Raw genomic sequence first — 14,325 nt, 5'->3', positions numbered from 1 at the left:
TAGTTCTCAATGCCAGTTTTTGGTGCTACTCGACTTTCTGTGCTGTGACAACAGACTGGACAGCAGTAACTTAAAGGATGACAGATTATTCCGGTTCCTGTTTTCAGAGACTTCCTGTTCACCAGGCTCTGGTTTCTGTGGTGAAGCCTGACAGTATGACAGAAGGGTGTGCTGGAACAAGACTGCCAGCCTCATGGTATTCTGGAAGCATAGGGATAGAGAAAGATTGAGGCTGCAATATCTCCTCCAAAGGCATGCCTTAAATCACTCACTTCCTTCGAGTAGGCCCCACCTCCTAAAGGTTGCACTTCCTCTCGGTAGTACCGCCAGGTGGACACCAAGTCTTCAACAGATGAGACCTTTGAGGGGATGCATTTAAACGTCAAACCATAGCACTTTCTTAGGCTACAGCTAGTAGAAGAGGTGTGAGAGGCAGAGCTCAGCAAGACTGGATTAAACATTAACTCAGCTGTCACCACAGCCCAGAGCAGCAAGCGCCCCAAAGCCAAGTTTCAGACCTGCCTGGTGTTCCTAGACTAAGGAGTGAGCAGCAGACATGGCTCACTTTGCACAGGTCATGGCTGAAGTGGGCGACTTTGGTCGCTTCCAGGTACAGGTGACCATCCTGATGGGCATCCCCAACTTCCTGTCTGCATTCTTCGTGTTTAGTCAGATCTTCATGGTCCTTGATGAGGCTCACCACTGTTCAGTGTCCTGGGTCAAGAACCACACTTTCAACCTAAGTGCTGCTGAGCAGCTGGCAGTCAGCATCCCCAACGACACGGCAGGCAGACCTGAGTCCTGCCTCATGTTCCGGCCCCCTCCTGACAACGCCAGCCTGCAAGACGTCCTCAGCCACCGCTTCAATGAGACCCAGGCCTGTGACTCAGGCTGGGACTATCCTGAGAACAGGCCTCAGTCCCTGAAGAATGAGGTGGGATAGCTTGTTGTCTGTGTGCCCCCTTGTATGGGTCTGTCAGTTCTTCTGTCTGACCTTGTGCCTTTGATCACCCTCTTGCTCTGTTTCTGTGTCTATGCGTGTATGTAGCCATCTGTTGCCTGTTCTCCCTTTTCTGGTCATCCCATGTTTCTCTTTGTCCTCTGTCTGTTGGCCTATCTCTCCCTCTCTGATTTTCTCTGTCTGTTTGGCTTGTTGTTCATCAGGGTTTCATGTTTGCCTATCCTTTGTGAACCTGGTGGCACCAAGGTACCCATAAACTGTTGACAGAGAAGAGGAGATATTTTATGGAGAAGAAAAACAAGAGGAAGCCTGGTTGCAGACAAGGGATGTCGTGTCTGGGAGCTGAATCCAACTCTGGTGCATTAAGGAAGGGGGCCTGGGCCACAGAGACCAGATGGGAAGTTTGCTATGCTTCATAACCTCTTTTAGTTGTTGTCTATTTGTTTAATACCCTTGAAACTAACACATGCACAAAAATTGGCAAGAGGTTGGGAGATGGCTCAGTGGGTAAAGTACTTGCTGAGTTTGGATCCATACCACCCATGTAAAAAGTTGATGGCATATGCCCAGCCACTTGCCTTTATTTCTGTCCCCATTTATCTGTGTCCACTGCCCCCTTTATCTTTCGGAGTACCCCTCTGCAAGTCTGCCTGGCTATAAGTTACCGTATTCCAAAGACTTCTAGTGCCAGATATCTAATGCTCTCTTCCTGTTTGGTCATGGTGGTTATCACAGCAACAGCACACTAGGGTTGTCTGCTTCCCTGGAGTTGTTTTGTCTCCAGTTTACATATCTCAGATTTGACATTCACCTGAGCTTCTTCACCATGGTATTGGCCACTCAGAGGGCCCCTTCTCCGCTCTCTCTCTCATTGTTTTTTTTGAAACAAGATTTCTCTGTGTAGCCCTGGCTGTACTGGAATTTAGACATCCATCTGCCTCTGCCTCCCGAGTGCTGGATTAAAGGCGTGCACCACCAACACCCAGCTTCAGAGGCCTCTCTTTATCCTTAGTTATTAACCTATCCTGTGCTGGGTAGGCTAGGCCTTGGGCAGCCTAACTACCCCACACGCTACCCTCCTACCTCAGATTTTCCAGGAAATGTACAACTTTGCCACCTTTGGAAATGTGTGTACTGTTCCACATGATAATCCCAAACTCTATTCCAGAGCAGCACTCTCTTAGTGTGAGCTCCCATATACAAGGAAGGGCTCTGCAGACCAACCCAAGGGACTCTCTTTGAGCAGACACTTTGCTATAATGAGTGGCTTCATTTTCAAATGGAAACAAAATGACACTAATTTGAAGAGAGCATGTTTTATGATAGACTGCGTGCCCTTGAAGATGTTTCCCCTTCTCAATGTATCTTTGCAACATTACCTGGATACCTAACCTCAGTAAAATGAAAACATGCCTGGCTGCCCTATCTACATAGGCTGGTGAATAGAAATGGATATACCGTCAACGAGCCACAGCAATGTGATTTGTCTGGGGACCAAAGGCATCTGAATGGGAGGGAAGGGAATACAGAAAGAATGGCCCTTTTTTAAGGATCTGGAGGCATGAAATGCCTAGCACATTGAGAGATCATGGCATAAAAAGTATCTGGGAGATAGGTACAAGCTTTTGAAAGGTCTTAGGGGCAGTGCCAAGGAGTTGGGACTTTCTCTTAGAAACCAGAGAGAGCCACTGAAATTTAGGGTATGGAGAGGGAGATAAGATGGGATGTGCTTTAAGAAATGAGAGTGGAAGTCTGTAGGCCACCACCACGGGCCTTGAACAGAACCACTCGCTGTATGTATTAAAACCCAAAGAGGGTGATGACTGGCATGCCAAGTTGGAACCCTGTAGGCAGAAGTTTTCCTGTGTCCCACCCAGTCCCACAGCTGCTTGGTCCCAAGTAAACACAAAGAGGCTTATATTAATTACAAACTGTATGGCCTATGGCTCAGGATTCTTGCTAGCTAGCTGTTATAACTTAACTCAACATGTTCCTATTAATCTATGCTTTGCCCCGTAGCTTTACAGCATTACCTGTTCTCTCACATCTTGCTTCTCCTGGGGGCAGCTCACAGAATCTGTCTGACTCCATCCTTCAGCTCCATCTTCAATTTGAATGTACGCCTAACCTTATTCTGCCTCACCATTGGCCAAACAGCTTTATTTATCAGCCAATGAGAGCAAACCATATTCATAGCTACAGAAAGACATCCCACAGCAGAACCCTTCATTCCTTGTTGTCTGCCACATGACCCCTCTACCTGAGACTGGGCACACAGAGGGAAGGGGGGCCTGCAAGTCTGAGGTGCTGCACCCCTGAATGGTGCAGTGCTAAGCTTTCCCAAGGACTTAAGCTGCAAGGGATGTAAACTAAGGGGAGGTGGCAAATGGTGCCAGGCTTGGAAGCGACTGTGGCTTCGCATTTGTGTCTGCAAAGCACCGCACCCCCGACAGCTTTGTGGCCACAGGCACAGCTCATAGTCATCCTAGCCAACCTGGACTGGGAGTTTCCTATGTAACAGCCACTAGTCTAGAAGTGCTACAGATGACCTGATCATATTGGGTAACATCACATGATCGACTTTATCCCCATTTTTGCACAGATGGAGAACAGGCTCGAGGTCACACAAAGCCATTTAGCTCCAGCTGTGGAGCCTGGTGGCAGCAGGACCCTATCTACTTTCACTCATTTTAAGTGATTTCTTACTGTGATACAACCTCTAGGCACTAGACAGAACCAGGCTGTGTGGAACTGAAAAGAACAACAGTTGAGTTCCCCGTCTTGTCTGGTCTCATTCAGAAGCAGTTAGGTCACCATCCCACACATCCTGTAAGTCCTTCAGAAGGAGCTGTTGTCCTTGAGAAGTATGAGTGCAGCAACTCTTGGATTGGTTAATTTCTTGCTAAGTTACTTAATTGATGATCAGCTAGCTAGGTGTAAGCTTTAGTCCAGCTATTCATTAATCTATTCCCAGCAAATATTCTCTCAGGCTTCACTTCATTTCCTTCTATGTGTACAGCAACAGGCACGTATCACCTCCACATGCTGCCGTCCGACTTTGGACCAAGTGTTTCTAACCAGCCAGGGTCCTTTTGTTCAATTTGGGATAGCAATTATGGAAAGGCAAGAGACAGCTCTTTTCAGTGTTTTTAGTCTTACGGATGGTTAATTTTGGTTGTCAACTTGGTTGGCTTAAGAAACTCCTACTAGGCATGTCCAACCTTTTGACATTGTGATGCAACATTGTCTACAAAGTTCACACTTGTGCAATCTAATTACAGTGGGGAATAAAGCTAGGCATGAGTGGTGCATGCCTTTATCCTGGTCCCTCATGAATATTTTGGTAGGAACACACTCTTTGCTGGCACACAGTACATGGTTGTGACACTGGAAGAGCCCTCACAGGATGGGTTTCCACCTAAGCATTCATGCAAGGGACTGATCCACACAAGGGCACAGAACTTCCATTCAGGGCCACAGCCTGGAAGTTTGTAGTAGATATGCAGGGATATGTGGATCTACATACTTTCTCTATTCGGTCTTCTTGGTGTGGTCAGCTTATTTCTAGGTGCGTTGACATTTTCCCCAGGGGATCTGTATTCCTCTTCAAACTCCTTGTGTGTATCTGTCTTGACCAAAAGGCATGCGCCAGCACTCTTCAGAATTCTGATCAAACTGTGGGCATTTGAAGGTAAATGGACAGTCACATATGAAACTTGGGAGGGCCTGAGTAGCTTACACAGGAGACAGGTTCTGTTTGTCAGGAAGCAGCTAGAAGAGGTCTGTCAGAAGTTTCCAGATTTTACATTCTTTTTGTGTCAATGATTTTACATGGTACTCTCCGTGCCAGAAGAAGTACTTACCAGTTCTATGGATTAAGTAATTAAGTACAAATAGTTTAATGGTATTTTTACCCTAACAAGTAGTTGTTTTAAAAATTAATGCACAGAGCTGTCATTGTGACACATGCCTGTGATCCTGAGCTCAGGAGGCAGAGGATGAGGAGTTCAAGGTTATCCTGCCTACAAAGTGAGTTTGAGTACAGCCTGGGCTACATGACACCTGCCTCAAAATAAACAAATGAAAACATGAGTACACACTGTGCTAGTTAGCTTATTATCACCTTGACATAACCTAGATTCACCAGGGAAGAGGGATTTCCCAGATCAGACTAACTGGTGGCCACAAGGTTGTCTTGACTGATGATTGCTGTGAGAGAGCCCAACCCACTGCGGGTGATCCTGTTCCTGGGCAGGTGGTCTTGGGCTGAGCATGAGCCTGTGAGGAGCCAGTAATCAGCCTTCTGCCATGATTCCTGCCTCTGCTTCTGCCTTGAGCTGCTGCCCGACTTCCCTCAGCAACGGATTATGACCTGGGAGTGTTAACCAAATAAACCCTGTTGCTTTTTAGTCTTTTTTTTTTTTTTTTTTTTTTTTTTTACCATAGCAACAGAAAGAGAAGAAGTAATCTGCTTAGTTCTTTGGAAGACCGAAACACACTAATAGGATGCCTGTCATGGAGCCGGCGCGCAGCTTCTTGGTCTTCCAACACTGCCACCCTCAGTTTTGGTTTCATGTAGAATTGCACAAGTTATTTGCTTTTTATAAAAGCAACAGTCAAACAAGATACTGTGTAAATTTAATGTCATTGGAGGGGAAAAAACTATACCCAATGTTGAATTGTGAATTCTTGGGCAAGATGTGATATTGGACAGAATTCAAAGATTGCTATGATATTTCTGTTTAGATTTTAACTGTCCTGTGCCCACAGTGTTGACTATGGGGTAACTTGGTACACAACATGGAAAATATGGGGCCCTAGAAAGTGAAGTTGGACCTAGATGCTGCACTTGGCCTTACATGAATATTTTTCTGCCTCAGTTTGACCTGGTGTGTGATCGGAAGAACCTGAAGAGCACTTCACAGTCAGTGTTCATGGCTGGACTCCTCGTTGGGGCCCTCGTCTTTGGGCCTGTCTGCGATTGGTATGTGCCGCTGACCCAGCATGCTTTAGGCTCCTGCTGCTGACTCAGTTATTCCCTGAAGTTTTGTTAGTCATCAAGATAAGTCCTCATGCCTGCCTTCAAATGGGGCTCTGTGGAAGATCCTGTCTCCTCACTCAGAGAGCCGAGGACAGGCCTGCCTGGGAAGGCCTCCTCACTTCACAACATGTCCCTCTGTTAACTCAGGATTGGCCGAAGACCCTCCCTCCTGGTGCAGCTACTCCTGTCTGCCATTACGAGCATAGCCACAGCCTTTGTGTCCAGCTTTGAGCTCTATATGGCCCTACACTTTGCTACAGCTACTGCTATCGCTGGATATTTACTAAGCACCAATGTCCTCCGTGAGTATCTGGGCCCAAGAGCCTTCTTCCTCGGAGTCAGAGTTAGAGCCCTGAAATTGCCTCTGGGGATGGTGTCAGCCAGCTGCACCTAAGGAGGTCACATCAAAGTTTTCTGTGCTGGGGCCGAGTCACATCTCTGACATTCTGGCATTTGGTAATCACCAGGGGTGGGTGAGTGGGCAGATTCCGCCCCAGTCTCAGCCTTGTCTTCACAGTTTCAGAATGGGTGGGGCCGTCCTGGAGAACAAAAGCCATGGTCCTGGCCCAGAGCAGCTTTGCCATTGGACTGATGGTGCTAGCAGGCCTGGCCTATGGTGTCCGCAACTGGAGACTCCTTCAGCTAATAGGCACCACACCAGTCTTCTTGCTTGTCTTCTACTTCTGGTAGGGAGACCCTTGGCAGTGATAGGCCACCCTCTGTTGGGAGTGCTGTGGCAGGGTGCAGAGGAGGGGCCTGTGGAGCTTGGGTGGGAGACTCAGTGTGCCCTGGAATTCTGGGCGGCTGCACAGGGATCAACCTCAGTACCAGAGCCACGTGTGGTTGACAGGGTTTTGCCAGAATCTCCACGGTGGCTCCTCTCCCAAGGAAAGATAGAGGAGGCCAAACAGCTGGTCCAGAAGGCGGCTTCAGTGAACAGGCGGCCACTTTCTGCAGAGCTCCTGAGCCAGGTACCTGTTAGCAGGCACAGGCTCACCCCCGCCTCAAGCCAGTCTCTATGCCTGTGTCCCGGCCCCTCACTGTGCCCTTCTTCTAGCTGGTCCCTGAGAAGACAGGCCCCTCGGGGAATGCCCTGGATCTTTTCAGACACCCCCGTCTCAGGAAGGTGACCCTGATTCTCATTGCTGTCTGGTAAGTGTCCAGGGCCTTGTCCCTCAGTGAGGACAGAGCCAGAGGACTGCTCCTGCTCTGCAGTGTGTCACTGGAGGGATGGACAGAGGCTCTGTGAGCGTCGTGGTCTCTCCCGTGGTGTGAGCTCCTTGAGCCAGGCTGTTCCTTTGGGTATGACTTGATGTACACCCAGCAGTGACAGGGATACTTGGCACTTTGTAGGTTTGTGGACAGTCTGGTGTACTATGGCCTCAGCTTCCAAGTGGGGGACTTTGGCCTTGACATCTACCTGACACAGCTAATATTTGGGGCAGTGGAGTTGCCTGCCCGCTATTCCAGCATCTTCATGATGGAGAAGCTGGGTCGCAAGTGGAGCCAGTTAGGTTCTCTGACTCTGGCGGGCGTCATGTGCGTCGTCATCATCTTCATCCCAGCAGGTACGAGGCTGTCTTCCTCCCTGCCAGGGCTCTCCACATTGCCGCACTCCCCTTCAGGACCAAGGCTTCCCCAGGGTTTGGGCATAGAGGGTGAGGCACTTGAGTAGACAGGGAGGTGTGCAGGCTTAGGTGATGGTGTCCTTCTCTCTGTGTGGCTGACACGCGTTCTCCTCCAGGTCTCCCCACGGTGGTCACTGTGCTAGCCGTGGTGGGGAAGTTTGCCTCATCTGCTGCCTTCACCATATCCTATGTGTACACTGCTGAGCTCTTTCCCACCATCATCAGGTGAGAACTGCTGGGGTGACTTTGGTTCTCTGCCCTGGGGATCTACTGTCACCCATCCTTCTGGCCCTTTGCCACCAGCCACAGGCAGCCAGTGAGCTGCCTACGGGCCTAGGCCACTGGAAGTTTATAGCAACTCCCCAAGTCGCCATAGGACACTGGAGGACAGAGAGACGTGGGCGTGCCATGGCCTTCTCATGACCAGAGTGTGGGACGGAAGTAAGAGCGAAGGCTTGTGCTGCTTTCCCCAGGCAAACAGGCATGGGGTTGGTGAGCATCTTCTCCAGGATTGGTGGCATCATCTCACCGCTTGTGATGCTGCTGGAACAGTACCACAGGGCACTCCCCATGCTCATCTTTGGCAGCCTCCCAATCGGAGCAGGCCTACTGTGTGCTCTGCTGCCTGAGACACGGGGCCAGACGCTGAAGGACACCATCCAGGACCTGGAGCAGGGGTGCCCCCCACGGTGAGCATTGGCTTCTGGACCTCACATTAGGATCCTTCTCCCTAGAGCCAGGTCTCCCCATCACCATTACTCCATTTTTGCTTACTCATTGCTTACTGGGCAACATGGTGCCGCCTTGGTACCACTGATATCTGACTGGCTTTAGAGCACATTCCCCCTACTTTACGCAAGGAATGGTAAGAGATGTGTCATGGGACCATGTGCTGGGCAGCCACTGACTGTATTCTCCTCCTTGTAGGTCCCACAATGCAACAGCTCAGAGAAAAGAAGTGGAGGCCACAGGAAGGACTTCCAATAGGAGGATGGCCGTTGTGAAGAGTTCATACTTCTGATGACAGTCACTAAGAGCCAGCCCATCAAAACAGAGCACTGCCCACACCATCTTCTGGATTTTGTCAGGATCCAAAGGGAAACAGGGACCAGGCAGCCTTGTTCATGTAGGCAACACACCATGACCTGTTCACAGCCTCGGCTCCATGCTGTGAACCCAATGGAAGTATCAAGGACTGTACCCCTTTCTCCTCACACACACACACCACACCGCAGTGCCGTGACTTGGTCTTCCTTGACAGTCTCTGAAGTTATGGCCTCACTGTCCCCTCAGTTTGGAACACTCCACCCTCAGGAAACAAACAGAAGGGGACGGCTCCCTCCCAAATAAAAGCAGCTCGAACCCAGAACAGGGACCAGTAGGACCAGCTGTGGGAGCAGGCTAACAAAGAAACGTGGTTTTCCAGATTTACTTTGAAGATCCCTTCTTTCTGGCTAGTGGCCAGCTTGTGCCTTGCATGTGTGAGGCTGCCAAGGAAAGGAGACTGGGCAGCCCCTCCCCCACTGTGCCTTGATGCCCAATAGGTAAGGAAGAGGGTAGAGCTCCTTCTGCTTAGCTGATTGTGGTTGTTATTTACCAGCATGCCCTGGCTTATCAGCAGTCTGCATTTGATGGCTGCTAAGAGCTGCCTCTGCTACCACGGCATACTCGTGGGTCATTTAGAGGTTCTCTGTGCTGTTTGCTAGTGGAAACACCATTCTGTCACCCTTGTTTAGAGAAGGGAGTAGTTGAGGACAAGCTGCCGTGGACATTTGCAGATGTCCTATGGCTTACCCTGTTAAGCAGGTTATCTTTAGTGTTTGCTCATGAGCAGTTCAGAAGCTAAGATATCTGGGACCCCAGAGGAGATTCTGCCCAGGCCAGATCTCAAGGGAATCTTATTATGTATACAGCGTTCTGCCTACATATATGCCTGCACACCAGAAGAGGGCACAAGATCAAATTATAGATGGCTGTGAGCCACCATGTGGTTGCTGGGAATTGAAGGACCTCTGGAAGGACCTCTGAGCCATCTCTCCAGCCCCAGATCTCAAGGGAATCTTAAGAACATGGTGGTTAGCATATGTCAATCCACACGTGTCCTCTAGAGGGTGCTGTTGAACAGATAAAAGCTGATACACAGTGACTTGCTATTCAGTGCTGTGGTTGTGTTTGTTGGGGCTGGTGCAGCATTTAGATCTCAAGCATTGGGGGGCAGGGGTCCTTCAAATCTGGACCCCAGCCTTCCCATTTTACAGTGAGAGATTTTGTTCATCATGTGGGAGACATTCTCACCTACCCACACACTTGCACCAAACGGGTGATTTCATAGGTAGTACTTCATGTTAAACTGCAAACTCTGCTTGAGCGTGAAAAGCAAAGAGGTCTGGCAGTTTGCTCTCCACAGGTGACTTCTGAGATTGAGACCACTATACTAGACATCTTGAATTCTTGGCTTCTCTGTGTCCAAGCTCTAAGATGTTGCCATACTCCTCTGGTTAACTGTATCTCTGCTTTGACACGGTCCCCAGAGGCCTGGCCCTTATGTCGTCCAGTTCCTCTCACAGGTGCAAACCTGTGTCCTTGGAACTGAGGACCAATGTCAGTAGACAACCCATGTCCTCAGCCCTTCTTGGAAGGGCTCTGTCCCCCTGCCTCTGCATATGGTTGTAAAAGCTCCCACAGCAGGAGCGCTGGGTAAAGGACCCCTTTCCTCCTCAGTGCGGCTTCACTTGCCAAACTCAGTCTGTGGGAACCCTCCCCCTGAGTCTGGTCTCATGTCTGCACCTCCAGATCACATGCCCCATTCTTCTGTAACTTTTCTACCTGGCTCATGGCTGCCCTGTCTATTCCAGTTACTGTCATCTTTGGAGAAAGTCATTTCCTGCCAAAATCTCATATGAATGGGTAGATGAGTCTCATTCAGACATCTCATTTTCTTACTACAACATCTGCTCTAGTTCCTTCTGTGTAACTGTGACCCACATGAGAGAGAACAAGTTCAAGGTTTATTTTTTATTCGTGTATGTTTACCAGCCTGCCATGTGAATGCTGTACCTGAATAGGCCAGAAGAGGGCATCAGGTCCCCTGGAGCTAGAGTAACAGGTGTCTGTAAGCTGCCCAAGGTAGGTACCGGAATAGAATGGAACTCAGCAAGATCGCCTAACTGCTGAGCCATCTCTTCAGCCCTAACAGAACAACTTTCAAGGAGGAAGGATTTCTGCTCAGGATTTCAAAAGTTTTCATCCATAGCTGCTGAGCCTCATGTGCGTCAGCAGAACATCCTGGGGGTGGGGATGTGTGGTGGGGAAAGTTCTCCTGATGGTTAGGGAAGAAGGTGAGGAATGGACTGAGGACCATGTACAGCTTTCAGAGGTGTGCTTCCGGTGACCTGCTTCCTCTAACTAGGCCCCACCTCCTAAAGTTTCTCAAATAGTATCAAATAGTCACACGAAGCTCTTGGGGTCATTTCATATTCAAACTCTGATGGCATGTTAATACTTCGGTTGGTTTGCGATGTTCTTTCCACCTGACTTACTCTGCTTGGGGTACCACAACAGCAGACAGGCAGTCTGAGGTGAGGGTGCCAGCGTGGCCAGGTTCTGGTGAAGAGCCTTTCCATATACCTATGTGCATCCCTATACATCCTCCTCTAGACCTCAGGTATGGAAGGCCACTTCTCTTGGTCATCACATGGCCTCCCTTGGTGTGTATGCATGGAGAGAAATTTCTCTTTCCCCCTTCCTGTAAGGTCACTAATTCCATCTGGAAGGTCCCACCCTAATGACCATGTTTAGGTATGATCTAATTATAGTCATGCCCTGGCCTCCACATACCATGACCCGGGGTAAGGGGTATCATGTACGAACTGGAGGGAATGCAAGCATTGTACAGAAGCACTCTCAGCTCCACTGGGACCCTGTGCTCTGTTGGCTCTTCTAGTCTCTCTCTCACCTCTCAGATCACAGGATGAAGCCATCCTTCCAACTGCCGTTGAGACAGATTGATCCTGTCCTTGTCACCAGCACCTCACACTTTAATTCTTGTGTTGTTTGGTTGTGTCCAACTAGAAAAGCCACAGCATCCCAAGTACCTGTGCTGTGGGATGTTCTGTATGTCACATGTGTTGCTGATTAGTCAGTAAGTGAAACACTGATTGGCCATTGGCTAGGCGGGAAGTGTAGGTGGGACAAGGAGGAGAATAAAGCTGGGAGGTGGAAGGCTGAGTCAGAGAGACACTGCCAGCCGCAACCATGACAAGCTGCATGTGAAGATCCTGGTAAGCCACGAGCCATGTGGCAAGGTATAGATTTATGGAAATGAATTAATTTAAGCTGTAAGAACAGTTAGCAAGAAGCCTGCCACGGCCATACAGTTTGTAACCAGTATAAGTCTCTGTGCTTACTTGGTTGGGTCTGAGCGGTTGTGGGACTGGCAGGTAAGAGAGATTTGTCCTGATTGTGGGCCAGGCAGGAAAACTCTAGCTACAAATGGCGCCCAACGTGGGGCAAGAGTTTCCACCTAAAAACTGAGAAAAAAGATTCTAAAACGGAGCTAAAAACAGTTCCTAATTGTCTCTCTCAAATGAGCGGCAGCTGCTGGTTTGAGCTACTGGTGGGTTCCTAGCATGTGTGCTCGACCTGCTGCCCCGTATGGTGGGAATGAAGCCTCTGCAAGTGGCACATTAAGCTGCATGGTGGATTTAGCCTTTGCTAGCATAAAACAAAAAAAAGAGGTTTCTGGACTACAAGCTGCTTGGATAAAAGCATAGACCCACAATAGCTCCCAAAGCTGGTGGTAAACGTAGCCATGTTGGGAAGCTGAGGTGGGCGGAGCCAGCAGCCACAGCTGCTGCAGTTTAAAGCAATAGATTCACAATAAGACAGATTCAGATGTAATAGTTTACAATGTGTGTAAAATATACGTAGGCTTGAAAGAGATAAAAAAGGTGATATATACAGTTACAGAAACAAATACATAGTTTTAAAAAATAAAGTGTTTAAAGAGACAGTAAAAAAAATTAATATAAAAAATAAGCCACGTGAAGATGAATATTACACTGAGAATCTGGATTGTGTTGTCTTTGGGATTTTTAACTGCAGAAAAACATTTCATTGTAAAAGCTGTTGAGTTAAACCAAAATGTATATTTTAAAGATACCTTGACTTCAAAATTTGGATATAAGGATATGTTGCTTTGGAAAAGAGTCTCTTTTGTTCCCACAGAAAGCCAAAGGCTATGGATTTGTTCAAGATTAAGATACATCAGGTTTGACCAGCCAAGACCCCCTGAAAGGTCTCCAATGACACCATGGCCCAGATGATCCAACATCCAGAACGATTTGAAGGCAACTGGCTCAGACGATACACCCTCATGGACTATTCCATAATTCTAAAATTTTCTTTGTTTCCCCATAAGATACAGCACCCCCCTCCAGCAGGAAGTAGTAAGAGAAGCTACGCCCAAATTCCCTAATTATATGTAATTTTACTTTGTTAAGGTTAAAACCTTCCTTTTTGAAAAAAAAAAGGGGGAAGTGCTGTGGGATGTTCTGTATGTCACATGTGTTGCTGATTAGTCAGTAAGTGAAACACTGATTGGCCATTGGCTAGGCGGGAAGTGTAGGCGGGACATGGAGGAGAATAAAGCTGGGAGGTGGAAGGCTGAGTCAGAGAGACACTGCCAGCCGCCACCATGACAAGCCGCATGTGAAGATTCTGGTAAGCCACGAGCCATGTGGCAAGGTATAGATTTATGGAAATGAATTAATTTAAGCTGTAAGAACAGTTAGCAAGAAGCCTGCCACGGCCATACAGTTTGTAACCAGTATAAGTCTCTGTGCTTACTTGGTTGGGTCTGAGCGGTTGTGGGACTGGCAGGTGAGAGAGATTTGTCCTGATTGTGGGCCAGGCAGGAAAACTCTAGTTACATACCTGTGCTGTCTCTGTACCCCAGACAACGAGAGAGTCATGCACTGTACACTTGCAGTTTTCTGTGAATTCAGCGACCAGCCTCCCCTGGACACTTAACAGCCCTGCTTCTAATGGACGTCTTTTCTGTCTCCACTAATGGTCATTTTTCTTCTCCACTCTGCATGTCTCCTGTCCTGCATTTCCCAACCAGGAACTCCTCCCCTTGCTTCACAAACAGGGGCCACCGTGTGCCAACTCTCCAGGCTACCTACTAGCAAACATATTGACCTAGCGGTGATGCCATGACCTTTGCCCCAAACCTGGTTGCTGCTGAATGTTACCCCTCTTTCCTTGTCAGCCTCTGTCCCCTGTTTCCGTGGGTCAAGGATCCTGGGCATCAGGCAGGTCAGTGAAGGCTCTCAGTTGCATTTGCCTCCATGTATCCATGGCAGCAAGACACTTCCGGTCCTTCTGGAGTATCTGCTACTCTCAGAGCTCTCTAGTGAGCCAATGACTGTCCACTGTGCCAGGTGGTCAGTCCAGGCCACTTGCCTCCATAGGAGTCTGGGACAAGACTTGACTGCCATCATATTGGCAACAAGAAGGTCTCAGGGCCTTCCTGTGGGACTGGCCCTTGCTGCATTGCTCCCTGATTGCCATCTCCTGGCTTTTGTTCCTCAGAAACTAGGGCCAAAGTGACCATCAGTTCTGCATTCAGCTCACATGGGTTAAAGTTTCTTCATACAGCAAAGGGAGACAAATGGTATTCTAGGGTTTTGTAT

General features: G+C 48.6%; 1 protein-coding gene across 1 annotated transcript; it reads left to right on the top strand.

The window, feature by feature from the left end:
• Window positions 1-439: 439 nt before the first annotated feature.
• Window positions 440-8,893, top strand: LOC131914535 (solute carrier family 22 member 13). Its single transcript, XM_059267168.1, has 10 exons — window positions 440-934; window positions 5,842-5,945; window positions 6,150-6,304; window positions 6,520-6,688; window positions 6,853-6,973; window positions 7,060-7,154; window positions 7,356-7,570; window positions 7,747-7,855; window positions 8,104-8,319; window positions 8,558-8,893. The coding sequence occupies exons 1-10, from the start codon at window positions 557-559 to the stop codon at window positions 8,649-8,651; spliced, it is 1,656 nt and encodes a 551-aa protein (XP_059123151.1). The 5' UTR covers window positions 440-556; the 3' UTR covers window positions 8,652-8,893.
• Window positions 8,894-14,325: the final 5,432 nt, after the last annotated feature.

Source organism: Peromyscus eremicus, chromosome 7, assembly GCF_949786415.1.
Source record: "Peromyscus eremicus chromosome 7, PerEre_H2_v1, whole genome shotgun sequence".
In the NCBI taxonomy this organism is placed as follows: Eukaryota; Metazoa; Chordata; class Mammalia; order Rodentia; family Cricetidae; genus Peromyscus; species Peromyscus eremicus.
The sequence above is the reverse complement of the archived record's forward strand: the minus strand, read 5'-3'. Positions and strand labels throughout refer to the sequence as shown.

Excerpts from the sequence above, each read along its gene's own strand:
- LOC131914535 (XM_059267168.1), top strand. The coding sequence starts at position 557 with ATGGCTCACTTTGCACAGGTCATGGCTGAAGTGGGCGACTTTGGTCGC. Across the intron at positions 7,155-7,355 it reads CTGATTCTCATTGCTGTCTG|GTTTGTGGACAGTCTGGTGT; the intron begins GTAAGTGTCCAG and ends GGCACTTTGTAG. Across the intron at positions 7,856-8,103 it reads CTCTTTCCCACCATCATCAG|GCAAACAGGCATGGGGTTGG; the intron begins GTGAGAACTGCT and ends TGCTTTCCCCAG.